General features: G+C 49.4%; 1 protein-coding gene across 2 annotated transcripts in view; it reads left to right on the top strand.

Annotated features, from left to right (window-relative positions):
- Positions 1-885: 885 nt before the first annotated feature.
- The window catches only part of CCDC9B (coiled-coil domain containing 9B), a 49,825-nt gene continuing 27,276 nt past the window's right edge, over positions 886-23,434 (top strand). Inside the window, exons 1-6 of one of the 2 annotated variants that reach the window (XM_026850261.1) lie at positions 886-1,088; positions 6,402-6,515; positions 8,095-8,199; positions 8,936-8,998; positions 9,393-9,557; positions 17,966-18,115. In XM_026850261.1, the coding sequence (XP_026706062.1) occupies positions 1,068-1,088; positions 6,402-6,515; positions 8,095-8,199; positions 8,936-8,998; positions 9,393-9,557; positions 17,966-18,115 (618 nt within the window). In that variant the 5' untranslated portion in view covers positions 886-1,067. The remainder of the gene's footprint in view (positions 1,089-6,401; positions 6,516-8,094; positions 8,200-8,935; positions 8,999-9,392; positions 9,558-17,965; positions 18,116-23,434) is intronic. The other variant, XM_026850262.1, reaches the window with a different exon arrangement.

Here is a 23,434-nt window from a genome sequence, read left to right as displayed (position 1 = left end):
CCTTGAACCAGGCTGGATTTCGGGTTGAACAACTTGGATTTTGTCAGCCGTTGAGCTCCTCAAAAGTCTTAGAGGGGATAGGTACCAGCAGTGGGCCTGCTTGTTTATTTTACCGTATCAGTGTAGCAGGGCCCTCATTAAGGTTGGGGTGTGCATTGGTCCTTGGGCAACGAAATATTCCCCTATGTGCCCCCATCTCCTGTTTGCCTCTTGCTCGAGGTGGGTCCCACGGAGGTTGGGGGACAAGCAGCCAGCCTGCATTGAGGAGGATATAGCACACAGCCAGGACGCAGCGCTGAGATAAGGGTCTGAGTGTGGCAGCTCACAACGCAGCAGCTGAATGCTGCCCCCATTCTCCCAAAGCCCCGCTACTTGTGACTCTTCTGGGGATCATTTTGGCAGTTTTCGGATGTGGACTTATGGGGAGTCCTCTCCTTTGACTGTGTGGTTTCTGTTGGTCATGGTGCCAGCTGGTAATGCCCGCCCCACAGCATTGATCTGTTCCCACCCTGAAAGAAAGGCGCGTTTTAAAAGCTGGGAAATCATTCCTGGAGAATACTGAAATTAAACAGAAAAAGGCAAATCCAGCACTTGTTTTCCCCTGACGGCTCATGCACATACTCGCACTCACAAGACATTCAGGACCCCAGATACTTTCCCGATCCCCCACCAGGCGTGCAACTAGCCATGCATAACAAATAACACGACCCTGTGAATGGCCACGAAGTGAAGTCAAGCTGTTTGCCTGATCCATTTTTCATTGTTCGCCTGGCTTTTCCCACTTTGTACGAGGGCTTGTGGCATCAGGAAGTTAAAAGGAGTCAGGAGGGGGGAAAAGGGGGAGTGTTTCTTTTAAAAAGAGAGTGAGATTGGAGAGGAGGACACAGGCACTCAAAACCCTGTCTGTGCTTGGTATATTAGGCAGCCAGTGCTCTTGGCTGGGAGCCCAGACGAGGCTTTTGTAATCAAAACATGATCTTGTATGCTGTGCAACCAGTGCTGAGAAAGGCCGTCTGATGGCTCTCCTCTTTTAGCTCTGCTCTGGAATCTGCTGGGCTTCGCTGCCGATGTCCAACATGCACCGAGCTGTGAGTGCTGCCTTTGTGGGGCCTGGGAGGGGCGCGGGGCGGTGGGGTCCCTCACCCAAAAAGCCCACGGAAGGACTCGCACTCGATTCCTTCAGGGTGGCCTTTCGGTGGTTGTCGCTTTGTTGTTTTTTTTTCCTTGCCTGGCTGCCAGCAGGCACGGGGAGCAAACAAACAGTACTGTGTCGGCGGGGGGTTGCTGGGGGCGTGTGTGTGGGTTTTGGGTGCCGGGGTTTACCCGTCCGTCGCAGGGGCAGGTTGTGGTGGCTGGCTCAGGACAATGTGCCTCCCAGGAGGGTGGGAGGCCAGGGCAGACAGCAAACAGAAACCCAGGCAGTGCTGGATGGTGCCTATCCCGGCAAGGGTTTCAGCTGCAGCTGTCAAGCCAGAGGATATTTCTTAAAAAGAGCGGATGCATTTGCTTACGCAGAAGCGTGTTAGCTGAGGGCCCCGCTCCCCTCTCCTCTTCCCTCCCCCCCACCTTCTGTCTTTCTCGCTTTTCCAACCCTGCTGCCTCCGAGGTCTCTCACTGTAGAAGCAGGCGATCGTAGAAGTATGTGGGAAAACACTGCACACAGAGACAGTCTGGAGCGAGGCGTCCCTCCAGCCCCCGATGAGCTGCGTAGCAAGTGTGTGTGCCACTTAGGAGTGGGGGTATGACAGTACGAGATGTCGTCATTTAATTGAAGCACGAAGCCACTAGCTTTCCATTTCTCCTTTTGTGACAGTTTTATTTGCTAGAGAAAAAGGCCTCTCATTCTGCAGCTTCCTCGCTCTGCCTTGCTATCTAGGAGGCATTGGGCTCGGCTGCTGATTCAAAGCCATTGCACGTTTGTTCTGCCAAAGCCATTTATAACTCTCCGGTCGCTGTGACATACGGGCACCTTGACTCCCCGGAAGAGCTTTACTCCGGGGAGGGCACGGTGTAGCCACTTTTCATCCTGGGCATCAGCTTCAGCATGGGCTGGAGTGACGAGTTGGTTCCAGAAGCGGAGGAGAGGGCACGTCCCCCTGTTAGTGGCTGGCTCGCAGTGGTGGCTGACAAGCAAACGCTGACTTGGCTGAACCATACAATGGGTGAGCCCCTGCGAACTGGTGCGTGGGCTCTAAACACCGCTCGGCGCTTCTGCGTGCAGCGGGGCTGCTCTGTGGCCTCGGGGTGTGCGGGCAGCAGACCGCTCTCGTCCGCAGCTCCCCAGACTGCGCAGAGAGAAATACCTTAATGGCTTCATTAATAAAGGGGAGAAGTTCTGAATACCAACAAAACTTTCCTCCCAGTGACTTGTTTCCAGCTGGAAATGGAAAGACCCCCCCTCCCCCCAGCACGAGCTGTGTTGCAACGTAGACAAAATGCTGACAAATGTGCAGTCTTGCGCGGAGAGGGAGAATGGCCTGACAGGTCCTTTCCATCTTTCGCCTTTGAAAAAAGAAGAGCACAAATACAATCTCTGCAGGAATTTTTAAATTCTTCCTGAGCCGGCAGTTCTGTCAGTGCCCCTTCAAAGGAATTGGAAGATGAAAGGGGTGTGTTTGAGGGCATACACCACTTTGATCCCACCCTCAAGCAGCCAACACCCCAGCACTCGGCAAACAGCGAACCTGCCAATTTAGTGCTCAGAGAATAGCTTCTGTTCAGGTAAACACTGAATTCGGCTTTAATCAGCCTTGCAAAATGGCCATGAAAGTGTATCCACCCACATATACAGTCTACTCACCTGTCGTGTAGCCGGTTGATTGATGACAATGGAAAAACGTGTTTCATTCTCCCACAGACCTTGACAAAATCCCATTGTCCAGCAGGAGAGTGTGTGGAGGCGGTTTAAATGTCCCTGTTGTTCCACCTGAACACAAATGCATGCCTGTGTCCTGGCAGAGTGGCCCTCAGCAAGGGCTGGTAAATCAGCACCAATAAAATAACCCTCACTGAGGAGGCAAGTGAAGATGCGCTTCGGCAGATCTGAGATCTGCTTTAGCAAACCGGTTCCCCTGCCTTTCCCCTCTCTTGTTTCTGACATCCAGCCCACCTCCTCTGTGATGCTATCACATTTTCAACCTTTAGTCCCTTTTCACCAAAGAACATAACGCACGCAGACTTCTCCCCCCATCCATGGCCCTGTTCTTTGCAGATCAAGCACAGATCTGCCTGACGGGAGCTAAAATGTCATTAACTTTGGGGTTTTTTCATGTAAAGCCCTGGAAAGGAAGACTGAGCATTACAGGCATGTGCGGTGATTCAGCAGCTGGATCCCTTCCTTTGAAGGCAAGCGCTGGCTGGGCACACGGGATGATTTGCAGCCCTGGTTCCCAGGAGGCCTGTGATGCTTTTGGAAGAGCAGTGGTGCTAACCCCTGGCTGAATTCCCACACACTACCTAGAATTATTTTCCGAAGGGCCAGATGATCAAATGTGCCCACATTCTCACTCGATGTCCACCTCTCAGGTAGTGAAAACCTTCCCGTGTTAAGGAGGTAATTCCTGCAGCTCATCTAAAATCTTGTGCTTTCAAATGGGCAGAATATCCCCATCCTGGCAAAGTTCTACATGACACACAAAAATCAAAGCTCAGGTTCCCGTCACCTTAGTTGTGCCTTGTTTGATGCACTGGCACGCTATAAACACATACATCTGCAGGAGGTGGGAGCCCCTGTATGTCACTGGATAGAGTTCACAAACAGGGAACATGGAGCAAAGTCAAAGGCTTTCCCTCCCCTGGGCTACCACAGCTCTTTACTCTTTGCCATCGAGCCTTGGGCTTTCACTGTGTGTTGGCTCAGTTTAAGAAGGGCTGTGTTTGACAGCACCCCTCCATCCCCTCTGCCAGACCTCCACTGTTCCAGTTTTTCCTCTGGTGACCTACTTAGGACCAGGCAAAAGGCACCTGAGGTCTGTGGGAGAAACCCTCCCTTCCCAGGAGAAGGGCTTTGCAAGCCTGTTGGCTACCGCTGGAGGCCAGACCCTGGGGAGCCTGGCTGCCTAAGTCACCGCCGGCACGAAGGCTCCCAGGGCATGGCGGGTGTCAGACCCAGATCCCGTGTCCCCAGCTGCTGTGGCTGGCCCCTGACAGATCCTTCCCTGAAGGAGGTCACACCTGCTATGTCATGATTAATGAAGGAAAAGCCCCTCTTGTCTCTGCAGAAACTCTTCCCAGCTTTGAATCTCCGGAGCCTGCAGTGGGGGATGCTCCTGGGGCTTTTGATCTGGGGATGGGCACAGTCAGGAGCTGTTGGCCCTGGAGAAGCAAGGGCAGCAGAAATACTCACTTGCAGGGAGGTGGTGGTGATTCACTCCCGCAAAAATGGGAAAACCAACAGTTGTCTTGAAGGTCTTGGTGTTTTTATGAGGAATTTGACAGGAAGCCAACAGGGATGGGCAAAAAACATGCCTTGCCCATGCATTGCCAGCAAAACCACTTTATTGTTTCAGGGAATTTTATTTGCCAATCAACCATATATTAACAATTGATACTGGTTTTAAAGAAAAATAAAACCAAACACCTCCTTAGGAAAAACACCCCTGCTTCCTTGCTGGCACCACTCACCCCCATGTTTTTGTTCTTCACCCCACTCAGCACGGGGCACCCTCTCCCTTTGGCAAGGCAAGGGCAGCTCCGGTGATGGGGTCCGTGCTGGGAGGCTTCCCTGCCGGAAGCAGCTGCTCTGGTGTCCCCACTCAGGTGGGCCTCTCCTCCTCCTCCTCCTCCTCCTCCCAGCAGCACCTTTTTCTTCTTTACCTCCTCCCTGGCCTCCTTCCCCCCTTTCTCTGACATGCGCTTCCTTGGAGGCACCGTTGCCTCCCCTGGAGGATGCCTCATTCCTCTGACGGCTCAGGGACCCCAGGGGCTCCCCTGATTGGCTCAGAGGCCCCACGGACTGCCCTGATTGGCTCAGAGGCCCCACGGACTCCCCTGATTGGCTGGGTTTTGGCGGGAAGCCCGTGATGGAGCCGGCTGGAACCTGCAACCAGCTGAGGTCAGTCCCCTCACAGGGCACCCTGCAGCCTATCCCCACTACTGAAACCTCACCAGTTATCCCCAGTATACTCATGAAACTGGTTTTAGGACCAGGCTTACAGCAGCCATCAGGTCAGCACCGGGCTGGGGCTGGGAGGGTTCGGGAGGCTGGAGTTGAGGGTGGGGCACAGCTTTGCCCTGGCAGGTCCCTCTCCCGGCCCCCGGGGTCCAGCTGGGGGCTGAGGTGTCCTGGAGCAGGGGCTGATACTGGCCCCAGAGACCCGGACAGGTCCAGGGCGAGGAGGGGTACAGGATTGTTTCACCACGCTGACCCCAGAGGACGCTGGCACCTCTTTTCCAGCCCCTGGGGACCGTCACCGTGCTTTTCTGCCACACGCTGGCTGTTTCCGCTTTAGATGGGTGAATCGTCTGCAGGAGCAACGTCTGTTTGTGGCAAGATGGGCGACGTTTTTCTTCCATTTGCTTCTCAATTCCTCCAAACTTTCCTGGCACTGTGGGCAGTATGGATTTGCTGGATGCAGCTGGATTTGCTGCAGTGCTCCTGCGGCAGATTTATTGCACAGGGCCAAATGGCAAAGGTGGCGGGATGGGGGTAGCCTAGTGGTGCTTAGAGTTGCCATGTTAGCAGAAGAGGTACCCAGACGTGCGATGCCTGCTCAGAGATTTGGGGTTCCTTCCCTCCTCAGTCTCGCTTCATCTTACTCGGCTCTCTGTGTGAGTGGAGGAGTGGGAATATGAGATCTCTGCAGCATGCAGATGCCATGCTGATAAGGAGAGCATAAAAACACTGTTTAAAAATAAACCTGTAGTGCCTTGGAGATCTCAGCCTTGCCACCTTGCTCTTCATGCAAACACTGGGCAGAGTCTAGACGATATGGATCAGCTTGCTGCAGTGAGATGATGCTCATCAGCATTAATTTTTGCTAGACACTGCTGTCAGTAGAATTTAAAAAATCCAATTCTTTATCCCCAGTGGTAACCAAGGTGCTCTCTGAATATAAATGGAGGGGAACTAATGTGCTTGGGAACACCTGCACCAACAGCAGGGAGAGATGTCATTTACTGCATGCAGTGTGTTAACTCTGGAGCCTACTGACAGCCACCAAACTGGGACAACAGCTTTTGCTCTAACTACCTCATTGCTGAACAAAAATTGTAGGAAAATAAAAGGTCAGTTCTGTCAGGAAAAAGTCAGTTTACAAGATACAGTATTCTTTTTAATGGAGGACCAAGGGGAGAAATGGTGGGGAAGGACTCTTCCACTTCCTACCCTGTCTCAACAGAAGGAGTGGGTTTTGTCCTGTTGGTGTGATGACTGATGACTGATGACTTGCTCCTGTTTTCAGGATGCTGCTGTGGATGATGCAGTGTTAAGGAAGAAAGAGCAGAAGGATGTTGAACTCGATAAGAAAATACTGGCTTTGCGGAAAAAGAATGAAGCACTCATACGACGATACCAGGTAAGTCTGCAGGTTCTTACCTTTGCCAGGTCCGTTTTGGAGTCCTCAGCTCCCAGTGTAATGAGAATGGTCAGCGGTGTTGGAGTGACTTTGTTATACAAACACAGTTTTTACATCAGAAGGGATTCGGAGTGGGTTGGCAGAGCCTCTGCCTTTAGCTCCAGCTCCTGAATTGCACTGGAAAGCAGCTTGCCTTGCTGCTGCAGTATCTCCTCTCTCCCTACCATCTTCCTCTACCTGCATCACACCTTTTCTACCCCTTCACCTCCTACTCCCCTGACTTTTTCCTCATCTGTCCTTTCCAGTGCCTCGTGCTTATCCTCTTGGATGCACTGAAGGTTGCATCCTCAAGACATTTGATAGGTTTATCTTCCCTACCAGGGCAGGGGTATGGGTTGAAGCTCTTTCCTCACTGGTCCCAGTGTTTGCAAGGAGCACAGAGATCTCCAAAAGAGATTCCATGAAAAAAAAAAAGATGAAGGTAAATCAAGGCTTTAGCAGCTTGTTGGTTACCTTCTGAATTAGGAGGAAGCCCTCCAGCTGTTTTTTTGTCCTGCCTTGGCCAAGAGAGTCTACCCAGGGGCCTGGAGGAGATACCCAGCCTGGCTTGTGTGAGCTGATTTAGGGGACGCTGTGGTGACCCAGAGCTCTCCCTGCAGATTTGTTTACCATTCTCCATGGGTGCCTGCATAGGGCAGTGCAGAGCAGGACAGCCTGGGGGTACTCCTGGCAGAAGGATCCCCCTTGGCTTGTCTGAGACATTCTCCTGTCTGTTCCCAAGGCCACTTGGCTTTAGGGGCTCTTTAACATTTGCTGGCTGGGTGGGCAGTCTCGAGTGTGGCAGAGAGCTGTGCTGAAAACCCAGAAACCCAGAGTAGGCTTTGTGTCTTGGGTCCAGAGCTGAGAGTGGTGCTCTGGGCTGGGTCTTGCTTAGAAGACATTTCCTTTGATACCACAGGAGCCATTTTGGACCTTTTCTGGTGGCAGCAAAAAGTGGTATGTAGTGGAAAGCTCTGGGAAGGGTTGAACACCAGGGTCAGCCTGGGGGAGAGGAACTCTTATCCCATACGAAATGCTGCCCACCTGCCCCCACCATCGGACTTCTGGAAGAAGCTGCCTAGTAGATAGTCAGATCTCAACCATTGGCCATAGATGATGCCCTTCCCCAGAGTGACACAGGGACGATGGCTTCTGAGCATGGCCCTCCCTTTCTGCAGGCTTGGTGTGTCTTCCAGCCTCTCCACAAATCCTACACCCAATCCTTCCCAAACCTCAAACCCATCATCTGCCCTGCCAGTCAGGAAGCTGCCCCCATGCTCTGGGCTTGCTTCCACTGTGTATGCTGAGACCAGAGGGCACACTCTGAGCCAATACAAGATTTACCCTGTGCCACAGGGACAGGTAATGGAGGTCAGAGATGCCTGTGACCCCTCCCAAGGGCACACAGGTTGGACACGAGGTGGTCCACTCCCTCTTAGAGGTGGAAGTGGGTCCATTTAGGAGAAATCCTAAACAGGAAAATGGACAACATCTGTGGGCATCCAGGTACATACTGATGATAAGGATATTTATGTTTCAGGAAATTGAAGAGGACAAAAAGCGAGCAGAGCAGGAGGGAATGGCTGTTACCTCCCGGAGACCCAAGCAGGACGGACTCACTATTACCATCACCAAAGCTCACAATGTAAGTGCTGCCTCTCCTTCACCACAGGCCAGCTCTCACTCCAGTCCTACCTCAGCAAAGTGACAGTTCTGAAAGCTGTAGCCTCCACAGCAAAGGCATAGGGCTCCTAAGCCTTTGCAAACAGATGTGAAAACTCTGCAGAGGTGTGTGCTCAGTGTGATTTTAGGCAGTGTACATGAATTTCCAGCCATGCCCAAGCACCTGTACCCAGGCACATGGAACTATGAATTCATAGGTGAATGAATGAATGAATGTGTGAACAGGCACACTTGGCTCTGGACGGGTCCTGGGTGTCAGCATCACTGCAGACATGTAGGCAGGTGGATGTGTGTCACTGGGGGCATCCGGAGTGCCTCTGAGAGTGCCCGAAGGCTGGGCAAAGTTGTGGTCAAAGCAAGTAGCCCTTGGTTGCTCTGGGGCTTCCCACAGCTGGGGCAAAGCCTGCAAGTCCCACACTCCCTTCCTAACTGGGCCAAATCTGTGTCTGACAAGCCCTGTCCACCCCTCCCGGCAGTGTGGGGCTTGGTGAACCACCCGGCCAGTCCCGCTTTAACCCCTGGGCGAAGTCCTCTACTAGAGCTCGCGCGGAGCTGGTGGGGTCAGCCCACCTCCTTGCTTGCAGTCAGTGCTCCTGGGCTATTAGATCCAGGCCAGGTCACGGCTCACTTCTCAGCCACGCCCCAGCCCTTGCTTTGCTCCGCAGGTGGGCTGTTGCACACATTTTTCTCTCATACAGGACCTGAAAGATGCAATTACCCAGACTGAACACTATGGACAAGATAGCCCAGCCCTCTCGATGGTGAGCACCACCCTCAGGAGCCATCCACTTGGCTTCCCAGGCCATCTCCATCAGGACTTAGGCTTTCCTGATCTAACTCAGAGTGCTGCAGAAAGAGAGGAGGATGACATTTGTTTCCCATAACTCTGACATTTTAGTCTGAAATGTCAGATTTGTAAGTGCAAAGGATTTTCCAGACCCGCTGTAATTGTGGGTTTCGCTGCTGAGCAGACAAGGAGCCCCTTGTTCCCTAGGAATGTCACGGCACCATGCCGGGCACAGCGAGCATCCTTGGGGCAAGGCCTGCCTTTTGGTAGATGGCCTCCCTGCGCGCATGCAGGTGTGTTTGGGGAAGGGAATCCCACTGGTGAGCTGAGGGGCCTGGATTTGCTAAAAGAAGTGATTCGCTTTCCAGGACAAAAGGGTGGTGAGCGAGAAATGGGGGAGCCCCTGTCCTACAAGCCCTGGGTTCGGCATTGGCAGCGAGGAGGAGGAGGAGGAGGAGGAAGCAGATCATATGTTCACGTTCAGGATGGGGAAGAGGATGCAGCTGGCTGTTACCATGGACAACAAAGCCAAGGTGAGCAGAGAATAGGATTCCTCTTACACCGCAACCTCTTGACTCACAAAGGGGCTTCTGTTCTGACTCTTACTCTAGCTTTCTGCTCAGCATGTCCCCAGGTGCCTCACTGCCCAAAGGAATAGTTCCTTTCCCTCTCCTTTTCTCTCATTTCTCAATCCTTCAGCACAGCCTCAATCTTCATCTTGAGCTGCCAACCACTTCCCTCCCCATTTCTGACTTGTGCCTTGCTAAACCACCCAGCAGCTCCATCCAGCCACATGTAGCCAGTTCCCTTTCTGAGAGATCAGTCACCTCATTTCCCTCCTGGGCCACTAGCAGGTTTGTTAAAGTGTGCTGCTGTGCCTGGGAAGGGGGTGGAAATACGTGGGAGCTCGGACAGATTTAGCTGCATTACTCTCCAGCTATTCCCAGGGAGGCAGTGACATTTGGTGGTAAAATCAGCAGCATTTCCCTCTGTATTCCAGAAAGTCCTGAATGCAGAAGATAAAAAAAAGTGACATGAGTATCTGTTGCAGCTGCCAATGTGATGGGCAGAAACTGTGACCCAGTATTTGCAGACTTAATGAAAAATCATGCGAGAAGGCAAAAGTAATTAAAAAAGCTACTTCATTTTTTAAATCCCAAAGCATCCACTCCTGGGCACTAGCCCATCCCTCGTGCAGTCTGTGCATCTTGATGTAATGATCCCAGTGGCAGCTTCAGCACATCGGGACTTATTGCCAGGAAGGGTTTGATAGAACTTTGGCAGTTAGTATTGGCAGCACAGCCAAGGAAGTACGTGCCTGTATGAGCTTCACACTCTTTTTTTCTTCACTTGGAGTGTATCTCAGGGGACCGGCCTTGTTCTCACTGGAGTTAGTGAGTTTGGCCCCTGAGATGAATAGGAACGAGGATCAGAAGTGCCACCTTCTCTGGGAAAATGTAGTATCTGCCTGCACAGATGCACCTGTGTGGGCACTCAGGGAAGCTCTCTAGTTAGTGAGTCCCTGGAGGCAGATTATTGCTGCAAGTGATCTTCGTTGCTGTTGAATATGTTCTGAAAGAATACAAGAGGCGATCTTATCCATTTATTGATTAAGACTAAGACAGCAGTGAGACAAGGGGAGACACAGCAGGCAGGTGATCACAGCCCCTTTGTGCTGACCGTGCCGGTGTGAAGGAGACATAAAGCCTCAGCTGGCCTTGCTGAGACGCTGGGGCGCCCGAGGTCAGCTCCTGCCTCCGTCACAGCGGCGATGGGAGGAGGAAACGGTGGCAGCAAATAGTACTCCCATGGGTCCCCTTTCAGGCACAGCAACGTGCTTGGCCCACAAAATGAGAGTGGGCTTTTTTGAACTGAGGTCTGAGCCAAAGGCATTCCCAGGGCCATGAAGCGAAACCCCACCCTTCCTGCTACCCTGGTGCGTTGGGGTAGGAGTGCTGAAAACCTGAGCTGTAAACAACAGGCAGAGAGCCATTTCTCCCTCTGAGGCAACTTGGAAATATTTTTGTGATTTTTGTGCCTTCAATGCCTTTTCATTTCTGTTTCTCCATGACCTAGTTACCCTCCCTTTCCATGAAGAAATAGGCCACAATCACTGTGCCATTATAAAGTCATTGCATGTTACCTTGAAGGAATTGAATCATTTAGGAAATAATGGACCTTTCAGAGTGATTTTTGAGGAGAAAGGGACTGAGGCTTCTCATTTCCTTTGTTCCAGATAGATTACTGGTAGCGTGGACATCTTCTTCAAATGAAATCTCATTCCAGCACCACCAAACCACCTCCTGATGTAAGGGGGGAAATTCTGTTTTTTCTTACAAGAGGGAGTACATAGAAATCTGACATTCCTCATTACTGACTGATCTTTTCCAATGAAATACTTGAGAGTCTCCTCCAAGGTTTCTCATGGCTGTGTAGCTCTGCATGGGGGGCTTATATTTGAAGCAATTACATTTGCAGAGTGAGTGGCTCTCGCAGAAAGACTGTGTTCCCTGGAGCCATTTCCATCATCTACAGCTCAGAATTCAAGTCCAAGATGGGGATTTGTATTAGTGCAAAGCACTGGCAGCTAAATCACACTGCTGCCTTAAACTCTATGCCAGTGTTTTTCAGCATGGACAATTAATAGACTTCTGAGATTATTCTGCTGGAAGTGCAGACCTCGGTGGAAACTCCCCATAAGGTCCCTCCTGTACGGTGTCTATGAATTTGCTTGTATTAAGCACCTTTCACAGGGTCTCCTGAATGTTGGTGTAAAGTACAACCCAGCAGCCTGACTTGATGACAGAGGAAAACTGATTTGTCAGTGAATGTTCCAGTGGCATCAATCCAGAACCTTCCTTTAGTTACTTTAAATATAGTTCTCAAAATGGATGAGTAGGACGAGCATAGGACTGTAATGGGTGAGAGGGAAGAACTATTAGGATTTTGGACAAAATTGTATTAGATATCATGTGAAGTACAGGCTTATTTGTTGCTGCTGCCCTGTTAAGCATCCTCTGGTCTGCTGAAGATTAAAAGAGGGTAGATAACTAAAGGGTAGATTCCCAGCGAGCAGGTGTCCCTGGAGAGACTTGCTTGGTGACACTGAGATGACAAACTGGGCCTCACCATCCTTCCTCTGACCATGGCAAGGTTCCAGTGACAGAGTAGCTGGGCTGTGCAGAAAACCATTGACATCCAATCCTAAATACCACAAATCATTATAAAGCGAGAAGCCCCAGAGGAAAGTCAGCTGGAAAATTGCACAAACTAGATGGAAGTCCAGGGTTTTGCTTTGTTCCCCACGTTCTTTTTCCTGACACTCCTCAGGCAGGTGTTTTTAACACTGCTTTTGCAATCTGGGGCATGCCTCAGACATAAGATGGGCACTTCTCCATTTACAGTTTCTTGGTGAAGTGCTACAGGGGAAGCAGCGCAGTTCTGTCTGAATGCAGCTAAATAGTCAGTGCCAGAGTCCCACAGCTCCTGTGGGCAGTGAGTGAGGCAGGACAGACCCTGTGGAGGGGAAGGAGTGGCTCTGCCAGGCACTGCCGCTCCCTGGGCCCTGCCCTCTGTTCCCCTTGGCTCTACACAGGCACTTTCCTCATCTGACATCCCTCGCCTTGGGAGCTGGCCCACTGAGGACTGGGATTTCCCGATGTGGGACGAGCAATCTAGGAAATGACTGATATTGTTAAAATAATTAAACAAGAGAAAAAAGACACATGGCGTCACATTAAGCAGAATGTGCCTTCAGGCGATGCATTGTAGCCAGAAGCTCTATGGGGAACGAGGGAAGGAGGGAGAGAAGGTATTACCCAGGAAAGGTGGTGGTCTTCCAGCCTGTATGTGTCTGGCTATCACAGCTCTGCTAAATACCTATATCCTGTATCAGCCTCCGAGTCTTCCTTGCCATCTGCTCAATAAGCTGCAGGGTTTAGTGGCTTTACCAACGCGCCAGCCTTCCCACTGGGACTTTTAGCAGCTAACAGCCTGAGGAAAGGGCCACCTCCCAGTAAACCCAGCAGCGTACTTTGAGGCTCCTGTCCTGCTCCTGTATCTGGGCTCCTCTATCTGGGTACGAGGTCCTCTGCATCGGTTCGCAGGTTTTCAGGCAGTGGCTTTGCTGTGGCTTGCACTCAGGGCCCATGTCCCTTCTCAGGAAGGACTTTCTAAGATGAAGCCATCTGCAAAAATACCTGCCCAGTGCTGGGCCTCCTGGGCAAGAGTTATTTGTGCCCATGTTATTTGTCTAAAGGACAGGCCGTCACCATCTAAAGACTGAAGAGCTCTAGGGAACAGCTGTTGGCTTAAGCTAGAATTAATGTTTGATGTCCAAGTTATGGACTAATAGCTTACTGTTACATTGCTAAGCCTGGGCTTATTTTCTTAATAAAAAAATCAGTAACTAGAATGCTGAACACCTTCTATCAGTGCTCTGTCTAGGGCAGAGCAAGCTCAGCTCTCCAGTTCGTTAACTAACCTCAGCAGTACAGCCCAGTATTACTGTACATGCCTGCTCAGGGCTTAAAGGAGGGAAGATGTATTGCCCCGTATGTCCCAGGAAACTCAGGATTATGCCTGGAGCAAAGATATTTCCTAGGAATAATAACCGTTGAAGAACAAAGCAATGTACGGCTTCAGCACCGAAGTACCTGCCAGGCTGAAGCGATTTGGGGGTTCCAAATCAAAGCCACCATATTTCAGCCTCTGCAGGGAGATGGGACAGCAAGCAGCTAAGAGCCTGTTCTGCATGGCACAATGTGTCTGGCTGCCTTCAGGGGATGTCAGCAGATCTCAGCTCTTCTCCAGCTGTATTACAGTCGTGCAGGACTGGGCCCTGTGCAGGAGAGTCCCACTTGAGGTGCTCCTGCAATCCCCAAAGAGCTTTGCTCTTATATTGGGAGGACACCGTCCTCACAGGGACTGTTTGCACACTGAGGAAACCGTGTCACCCTGCTTGGGCAGCAGAGTTCCTCGGTGGCAGCAGGCAGCCTTCTCAGCTGGAGAGTTGCTGCCAGTGAGGCAGATGCTGGGGAAAAGAAAGATTCTTTTCGTTGAAAATTGCTTTACAGATTGCTTTGGGCAATTGCCCAGATTGCTCTACAGAGCCCTCCTCCCCAGAAGATTTGAGCGAGAAACGGGTTTTTAGAATAGGAGAGGCTGGTGTGGTGAGAGAAAAAAGAGAGGTGCAGTCTTGTGTACACCAGCTCCAAAACAGGGAGGCTGTATTTGTCCCTGTTGTGACTCCACTGACATTTCTGGGGTTAAGTCACAGACCCTTGATGTGTAGAGGGCCTCAAAAAACTGCTAGGCACTTTTCTTCCATGTCTTCCACATGTAAGAAAGAGTTTAGTTTTCCTTACAAAGGGGAGCTGTGAAGCACATGCAGTGATGCTTATCACTTCATCCTTGCTAGCTGTGGGGGAAAGTTTAACTAGGAAGGCTCAGGTTTTCAGAGGGAATGACAAGATTTCAGTTTTCACTGCCTTTCCATCGCAGTGGGAAGTGTTAGTTCATATATCTGGAAGACACATTATTCAGTTAGCGTAACTTTGCAAGCTGCCCTGTAAGAAGTGTCCATTTATATAGTCTTTAATGGAAGAGTTAAATAAAACTGCCTTTTCCTGTGTTTATCACAAGGTGAGAGCACTGGCATGGTCCATGAGTGCTCATACACAGTAGCTTCCTAAAATGACCATGTTAATACTGTATTTTGGAGCTCCTACAGCATCTCAGCATAACTGCCAACATGAGTGAGACCAGAGGATACTCTTGTGGCCACAGACATTGCCCCATAAACCCAGAGGGAATGACAAAAGAGATTTGCAGCTTCAAATTATCCAGCCCAGCTCTGTGGTCTGAAATGCAAGACCCAGACAGTCTATTCAAAAGGTTAATTTTTCTTCCACCCACGTTCATTAATACTGATTTGCACTGGCATAAAGAAAAACCATGTTGGTTTCTTTGACTGCAAGCAGGAATCGTATGCTGACCATTCTAATTCCAGTCTCCAGTTTCTGTGAAATTTAGGAATAAAATATATGAATCATAGAACATGAACAGGATTTGAATTATTCTTTTCATTTTAAAATATCCTGTGTTTATATTGGCTAATAGCTCTGGCAATGGAAATACATTACTTCTGGACATGATGTGATTCAGTCGTTCAGAAGCAGGTGCTGCTCCACTTAAAAGCCAAGACCTAAAGTGCTTGTGAGCTTCATGGCTCCCTGATCCTGAATTCTGGTCTGTACTACCTAGCTCTAGTTGTAGAAAAGCCAGAGCTGCACAAAACAGGCAAAATTACTCAATTCATTCTTGTGTATTCATTACTTGCATACACCTGCACACATGCCTTTGTGCATGTACACACATATACAGGTGTAAAACCTGAGTACATTCTCCGTCACAGTTGAAGCAGGCTACAGGCTTGGACGCGACAGAACCACGGAGTAGCTGAGGTGGGATGGGACCTCTGGGGGTCATTTAGTCTGATCCCCTGCTAAAGAGTTCTCTTCCAAGTTATCTCACATCTGCTTATTTCCTAGTACAATGGGAAGTCCTTATTGATGTTCCTGTGTCCACACAAATCAGCCAGGTCTCCCAGGCTCCCTTCCCCTTCCGGACAGTTTCCTGCAGGGTCCTGCCTGCCAGGTCCCTGAACAGCTCCACATCTGCTCTCCTGAAGCCCATGGTCTTTGGTGTGCTGCTTGACTTACTGCTCTCCAGCTCCTAAAATCCACTGTCTTCTGGTCGCTGCTGCCAAAGCTGCCCTTGACCTTCACACCTTCAACCAGTGCTGGCTTTAGTTTAGTAATCGGGCGGTCACTTACTAAGCTGCAGTAATGCAATCACTTGTAATGCTGTGACTGCAACGGAATGTGTAGTTTAGGACAGTATAGTATGCCCTGTTCATGGAGGGGGAGTAAAGCTAGGATTTAGAGCAGTTTAGCTTCTAGTTTGGACTTTCTGGCTCTGCCTGGTCTCTGATAAACTCATATCCTTCTCAAGACCAATGCATAGACTAATACCTTTAAAACAGCTCACAAGGTTTATAGGTATGGGGACTTTTCCAGGATATATATCCTGGCTGCAGGTAAAAGTACACCTAAATGTCTGGCTATGGGAGATGCCAAGAGAGTTGTACTCCACATTTAAATGATTGCCTATTCTCTTGGCTGTCAGATTTTACTCTCTCCAGAAAAAAAAACATCTTGGCATCTCTAGGGATGGCTCACAGATGTTGGTCCTCAGCAGCAGCCACAGTAGGAGACTGCCCTGACACAAACATAGAGAACAACACAGAAAGTACCGGAATGGCATTGAGCAGATTGGCAGTAGATCCTTGCTTTGAATGCAACATGTGGCTTCACTTATTTCAAGAAAAGCAGAAATAGCAAGGGTCCTACTAAGGGCAGCAGAACTTGTTAGGAGCTACAGCTGAAACCTAAGCCCAGAGCTGTATGTACTCAAGGGAATGTATATAAAGGTTCCCACCATGTCCACACAGCTCTGGTAGACAGAGCCAACTCCTCCTCTCACATGCATCGGTCTAACACAGGAACTGTCTCTGCTGAGACAGCAACATTACACAGATGTGGAAGAAGAATAAACAAGAGACTGAAGGTCTGATTCTGGAAATACTCCAGGACCTCCTAAAACATTTATCATGTGTTAGGAAGCTCGATGACTGAACAAGTGATAAAAAAGGTCTTGCTGACGGAGGCTGTCTACAGCAAGGCTCCCCCTATGCTAACATCTGCACTTCTGGCAGAGCCAAGAGAAGATGAGGCTAATGCAGGTCATCTTGATGTCATATGTCATGGCAAACCCACTGATGCTTGCAAGACTCCCATACAAATCAGAGGTCAGTGTGCGCTGTTTGTTTTTGAAACCAAGTTCGTAGCAACAAAGAGTTCCCAAGTTTCACGGAAGTTTACTTGGGATTTTAAGCTCCTTTGAAATCAAGACTCCGGTATGCATGGAGGTCCAAGGAGAAAAACAGAGTAAAATATACCATCCTTTAGAGAGGGAAGCTTCTGAGGTTTGTTCATCCCTGGTAAATTCAATCAGAGGAATCATACAGATGAAAGAAAAAGATCAGAGATAAAGATGGAGATGTCTTATTAAGTCTCTAATTTCCTTGTAAGGCAAAAAAAAAAAGGCACATGAAGGAACTGAAAGATGATACTTTTAAATGAGAAAAAGTATGTATTTTTGCACAAAAGATGTGCTCATTTTGTGGAAGTGATGTCTGAGGGCACTGGCAGGAGCTCAGCAAGCAACAAAGATAATTAACAAAATAAGAACCAGATGTAAATCCATGCAGTGAAGTCATGAACTGATACAGACAGCTGGAAATAATATCTGAAACGGATAAACTGCCCTTGTTCAAGGAGTTTATATATCAGTTTTCTAAACTATTCCACTGCTGAATATATCATTCCAGAAATATGAATGCACAGACTAAGAAGATGATAAATTATCAGGTGTTAATACACTTCAGGGTAGTAACTCGTTTTGTGGGCAAGGTTGGAGAGAACACCACTGTTCCCCTCCTCTTTCACCCTCTAGGCTTCTGCTGCAGCATAGCCTCAATTTTATTGGGACGTGTTGTTTGGCGAGAGAACAACTTCATGTTTGTTTCAAAGACAAATTCAAGATGGCTCGCCTGTCTAAAATAAAAATGTCAATTAGTGTTCATCTGAACAGGGTAAGTCCCACCCTACCTAAGTTGTGCTCAGTTAAACATGCCTATGTACTATCCCATATCCCTTAAAGCAGGGTGGCGGCTCTATAAACCACAAGGACAGACTCTACAGCTCAAGTTTCTGTTCTGCCAGACCAAAACCCTTTGCAAATTGGGGATGGCCACTCTCCGAGGATGTCACTGCGCCGGGCTCACAGAGGTGTCATTAACTCATCCGGTCCTTTCCAGGGCAAGCGGATCGTCAGTGAGAAACGCACCGAGTGCTTCCCTGGCCCAGGCAGAGTGCCAGACCTGAGCGAAGAAGAGACAGACCATTTGGTGGCTTTCCGCCGGGGGCGAAGGATGCAGATTGCCATCACCATGGACAACAAGGAAAAGGTAAGCACGTTGGGAATGACTGGACTGCAGCAGCACCCACTTGTGTTGGCCTGGAGACAGAGCAGGAGCTAGCCCAGCACCAGGACACTGGGAGACACTACATAGTGATAGTCTGGGCTTATCACCATAAAACTCTCCAGCTTCCATTACTGTGAAGGAGGAAAGGTTACAGTCCTTCCATTCTCTGCGATCCTATCTAGAGCTAGCAGGCTCTCAAACATACTGGGTCCATAAGAAACACTAGATGCTGTTTTGGGAGGATTGGTGAAACCACTGCCAGATTTGGGGCATGAGTCTCACCTCCTGTCTCTTAGCAACTTCTTTTTGGGGCCATACAGCAGATTGGGTCAACTGCCCTGTTGACTTGCTGCACAACTTAAAAGTTAATAGAGCTGGGCAATATCTGTTTTGAACCCAAGTCCTGCTGTGCTTGGCCTCAACCTACTGGGTGAGCTGGCTGAACTTTGTTAATCTTTGAAACATATTTCAAATACTTCTTTGCAAATACCTTCCTCTTTACACACACCGAGGCATGTGATATTTTCCTATTTGGAAGTTTGCACAGATAAGTAAGAATGCCTGCAGCAAACAGGGTCAGCAAAGACTATGCAGGAAAACAACACTTAGTGTAGCTGCCAAACACACCCAGGAACGCTGGGAGACCTGTGCAGCACCCTCTCTGGGACAGCAGCCAACCGTCTCCTAGCTACCCATGTTAATCTTCAGCTCCTCCTTTCCAGAGTTCGCTTAGGCTCTGAAAGCCCATGTGCCCCTTTCTTTTGGCTACCAAACAGTTTTTAGAATGCCACAAACCTCACAGAGGCTGCCTGATTGAGCCACTGGTCACTCTGTGTTTGACAGAGGTTCACATGGCAGATGTCACCCATTTCAGTCAAGGCCTCACGAACACACCTAGGCATGAGGAGGGTGACATGACCGTGCCTGGGCTCTAGCTGGACTTGAGGCTGTCAGATGTCATTCTGTGAGGTCCCGGGCAAGCATCTCCACTTCTGCTCTTGCCAAGCTTGTTTAAATACTTGTCTCTGAGGTCAGCAAGGCTGAGCCTGTGCTAGGAGAGAGCAGCTTGAGGAGTGCCTAGATTTTGGCTTCAGAGCCCAAGCCGTGTTTTAAGTGTATGGACAGCCCTGAAAGAGGTCACCTCTCTTATACTTTCATTATGGAATGTGAAATTTGAGGCAGAGGGTCCACGTATACGGTTTTGGTGCTGCCTTGCTCATACAGGCCCCAAAGCAGTTTGATCCAGAGTGCTGATGGGACCAGGCCTACAGCTGTGCTGGCTCAAAGCCATGTCTGCCCACACCTTCTTACATGAACCGCTGAAGATCCGATGCTTTGAACTGGCAAAGAGGGTGTGAAGTCCCTAATGCCTGGCAGATTTGATTCTGGTGATTCAGCATAGGTTGGCGTCTTGGGTTGTACTCCTGCTACTTTCAGCTCCCACTGTGCTACCATTCATTTAACTTAATTCCCAATGAATGCAATTACCTCCATATAGCGGTGCAAGGAGCTCACAGAACTCCGCAATCACTCCTTTCCTCGACTGTACATAGCCACAGTGGTCTCCTTCACACAGCTTGGGCTAGAAGGTAATCCTGATAATCCCCAGGAATGCAAACAACTCTACGCTGCTCCTCTTCAGATACCAAAGTTCATTTAAATCTTCCCTTTTTTTCCCCCTTAATCCAAAGCCAGCCACTCTGTTGGCAGAGGGTAAGCCTGAAGCTCGGGCACTCTTCTAGCACCAGCGGGCTGTGAGGGAGGCGAGAGGGAGGCCGTCCACAGGGAGAAGGGTTGTGCAGAGCCCTTTGGTGCTTTCACGCTGTGGCTGAACAAGAGAAGGGTCTGTCAGGAGCACAGGAAAGCCACAGAGGCGTCATATAACTCAAGCGATCGAATAACACCACCAAGGAGCAGTATCTGCCCTCAGCATTACTTAAGATTGAAAAGAAAGATTAGTTTTGCTTGATCACCTGGTCTTCTGGCTGGACACACCGTCTGGCTCAACAGCAGTCTTGGACCGATGTTGCTGGCAAGACCCATATAGCAATGGCATCATGCTTCTTGCTGGCACAGAAAAATTGTCCCCTGATTTCTGTTGCTGAGCTTTGAAGCATGCCTCCCCCAGGCTATTACAAGCTCAGAGGGAGCAGAACGGGTGCTCACAGCTTCCCGGGGGCAGGGTGTTTTCAGGGATCACACGCTCTGCCAGCTGGCATGGGAGGCGAGGAGCAAGCACAGGTCTTGCACCGAGCACACCTCCCATGGCTGGGAAATGGCAGCTCTGGAAGAGTGTGCTAATGAGTTTATTATAAAATGGGCTTTTGTGGGAGTGTTTGTTGTGGTTCTTTGGATTCATCTTATAATTTAGAAGGAGATATAAAAGTGTTCAAAACTCTAGTTTCCAATACCTGTTACCAGCTGGATGTTTCAGAGTCCAGCTGAGCTGAGGAGATTTCCTTGTTCCTGGTGATTTCCCTAGACTGATCAGGCCCTGTTCCATCCCTACTTAATGAAAATATCTTCATATTACCATTTTAATTGTGCAACCTCAGACAACACCTACAACAGGCCAGACAAAAACCAGCTCTCAGAACCAAAGCCCCTTACAACGTGACAAAGGGATGTGGCTGTAAGAGTTAAATGGTTTGATTTCACAGTCACCTCTGCAAGCCGCTTTCTTCCAGCCACCCTAGGTCACCCTTTTCACAGGATCAGTGACAGAAGCAGATGGGGCCTGAAGTGACAGGTCACACTGGCATCTTGCACATGGTGCCAGCTTGGGCTGGGTGAGTCAGGGGAGATTTGGTCTGGCCCACCCTGTCACTTCAGCTGTTCCTAAGCTGCGTTAAGGTTTACTGTTTTAAACTATGATTTCTTTTTTCTGATAGCGAAGTGCTTGAAAAACTGAGAGCTGGCAAGTCTCTCACGTGCTGCTCCTCAGAGCAGTGCATTTCTCCAAGAGGCGCTGGAAGACTGCAGTGCAGAGAGCAGATCAGTTAGTAATTCCAAAATGTATAAAACCTCTATTAAATAATTTTAGCCTACAGAGCTCACCGTGTGTCACAGGGATGGCAATTCATTTTGGAAACGGACGCTGAATCCCACCAGCAGCGGTGGGATCTGAGCACCCACAAACCCTGGCAGCCCCGGCCTTCAGTTCCCCCCACGTAAGCGGGGTTGTAGCGTGCCTCTGCCACCCGAGCTGTGGTGACGATGAGAGTGTGAGCAAGGCTGAATGGCTCAGCGCTGCGTCACTTCAGGAAAACCGGTAAACAGGGAACCAGCTGGTAAACAGGGAAACGTGCCCCGGTGGGCTCTGCCGCCCAAAGCCAGCCCAGTGCAGAGCTGGGACCTGCCAGCACAGGCCATGCGCTAGCGGGAGCGGGAGTGCCGCAGCGTTTGCACCAGCACCACGCGCTCGCAGGGCAGCCAGCAGCACCGCGACAGGGAAGGAGCAGCAGACCAGGGCAGCCGCCGGTCATCCCTCCCTTCCTGTGCTCACCAGCCCCCAAGTTAGGGGCCTCCTCTCCCAAGAACAGCATCTTTTTCCATGACTGGCTTTTTCTTGCCTGAATTCTAATCTTTTTTCTTTTTTTTTTTTGGAGTCCATCTAAACTTTATCCCCCACAACATCTCCAGGCAGGAGCTGCAGTGTTAAGTGACAAGCTGTGTTGAAACACGCATCCCTTCTTTTCCTTCAGACTTGTTACCTGATAACTCCATTTGCTGTCTCTGCGTCACGGGAAGCAGCGCATAGATCATCCCCTGCTCACTTTCCCAAAGCACAAACGATTTTATCGACCCGTTTCACATCTCCCCGCAGCCATCTCTTCTGCAGGCTTAAGAGGCTGACCCTATTTAGACACGTCTGGTGAGGAAGTAGCTCTATATTTTCGATCACTCTCATTGCCCTAATTTGTGCCTTTGTTATTTTTACTATATTCTTTTAATACAAGAAGATCAGAACTGTAGGTGGTATTCAAGCTGAGGGCTCTTGTGGATGTACTCAGTGACATTAACAATGTTTCTAGCTTGTTTCTCTATTATCCTAACAACTTTGCACTTACTTTGCTTTTTTTTTTTCCTAAATAATTGAGCTAACATTTTCAGAGAACTAGTCACAATAAGACCAAAATTTCATTCCTGAGTGTTAATCATAGTTCAGGCTTCATTACCGTGTGTGTATATGTAAGAAAGGGCATTTTTCTCACTGTGAGTTATTTTGTATTATTGATATTGAATTTCATCTGTAATTTTATGATGCAGGCATTCAATGTCAAGAGATCTTTTGCAGCTCTTTCCTGGCAAATTACATTCTTTGCCCTGGATGATTTAGTATCATCAGCAAACTGTCATCTCTCTATTCAGCTCCTTTTCCAGACCATTTATGAGCATGTTGCACAGCACATGTTCCAGTGGCACAGCCCTGCTAATCTTCTACCATGGAAACTGGCATTTTCTTGCCACTTTTTGTTTTCTATCCTTTAATTAGTAGTGAATCCGAAAGAGAAACTTCATTTTCATTCCCAAATTGATCAGCTACTAGGAGAGCCTGATGGGTTATCAGTGTTGTCATCTGAGTAGCTGTGTGTTAGGACCTGAGCTGAGACCCCCAATTCAAGGATTAGCTTTCAGCCTCTCTTATTACCCCAGCACGGTCCATCCTTTGGGGGTTTTAGCCTCATGCCCCAGCTGGTTCCCTGCTCATTCTGGGTTATTTGTGTCCTCCCACCCACAGAGGCCTGTGGTGCCTAGGAGAGAGGATCACCCCCATCACTCCCCCTTCAATAACATCTCCTCTCTGCATTTGCCACATTTATCCTGTTAAAACACTTGATGGGCATCCTCATTATCCCACATTTTTCTCTATTTTTATTCATGATGAAATTCAATAAAAGAAAAAAGAAGACTCCCATTCTTGCTACCCTTGGTGCTTCTAGCTAGCATAACCTTGTCAGCCCAAGACCTCATTGCATCTGGCAGCGCACATCTGTGGCAGAAGCTGCCAAAGAGGAAATGCAAAGAAAAAAAAAGCTGTTCTCACGATTTTCTTTTCAGAAACAGCCCCAGTGCCTTACATTACCCTGCCATCTTGAAGCCTTGTTTTTTTCTACCCAGTGAAAGCCTCTGTTAGCACAGAGGGCTGTGGGACCAAATCGTCCTGTCTCCTTGCAGGATGAATCAGCCTGAGCACATCACTCCACTGATGCAACTTCATGGCCTCCAGCGCTGCTACTGGCTTGGAAGTGCCACATCTGGGCCCTTTCTTCCCACTTCTGCCTGGCTGCCCCTAAACCT

The sequence above is a fragment of the Athene cunicularia genome (assembly GCF_003259725.1).
Source record: "Athene cunicularia isolate RWA chromosome 5 unlocalized genomic scaffold, athCun1 chr5_part2, whole genome shotgun sequence".
Classification (NCBI taxonomy): domain Eukaryota; kingdom Metazoa; phylum Chordata; class Aves; order Strigiformes; family Strigidae; genus Athene; species Athene cunicularia.
The sequence above is the reverse complement of the archived record's forward strand: the minus strand, read 5'-3'. Positions and strand labels throughout refer to the sequence as shown.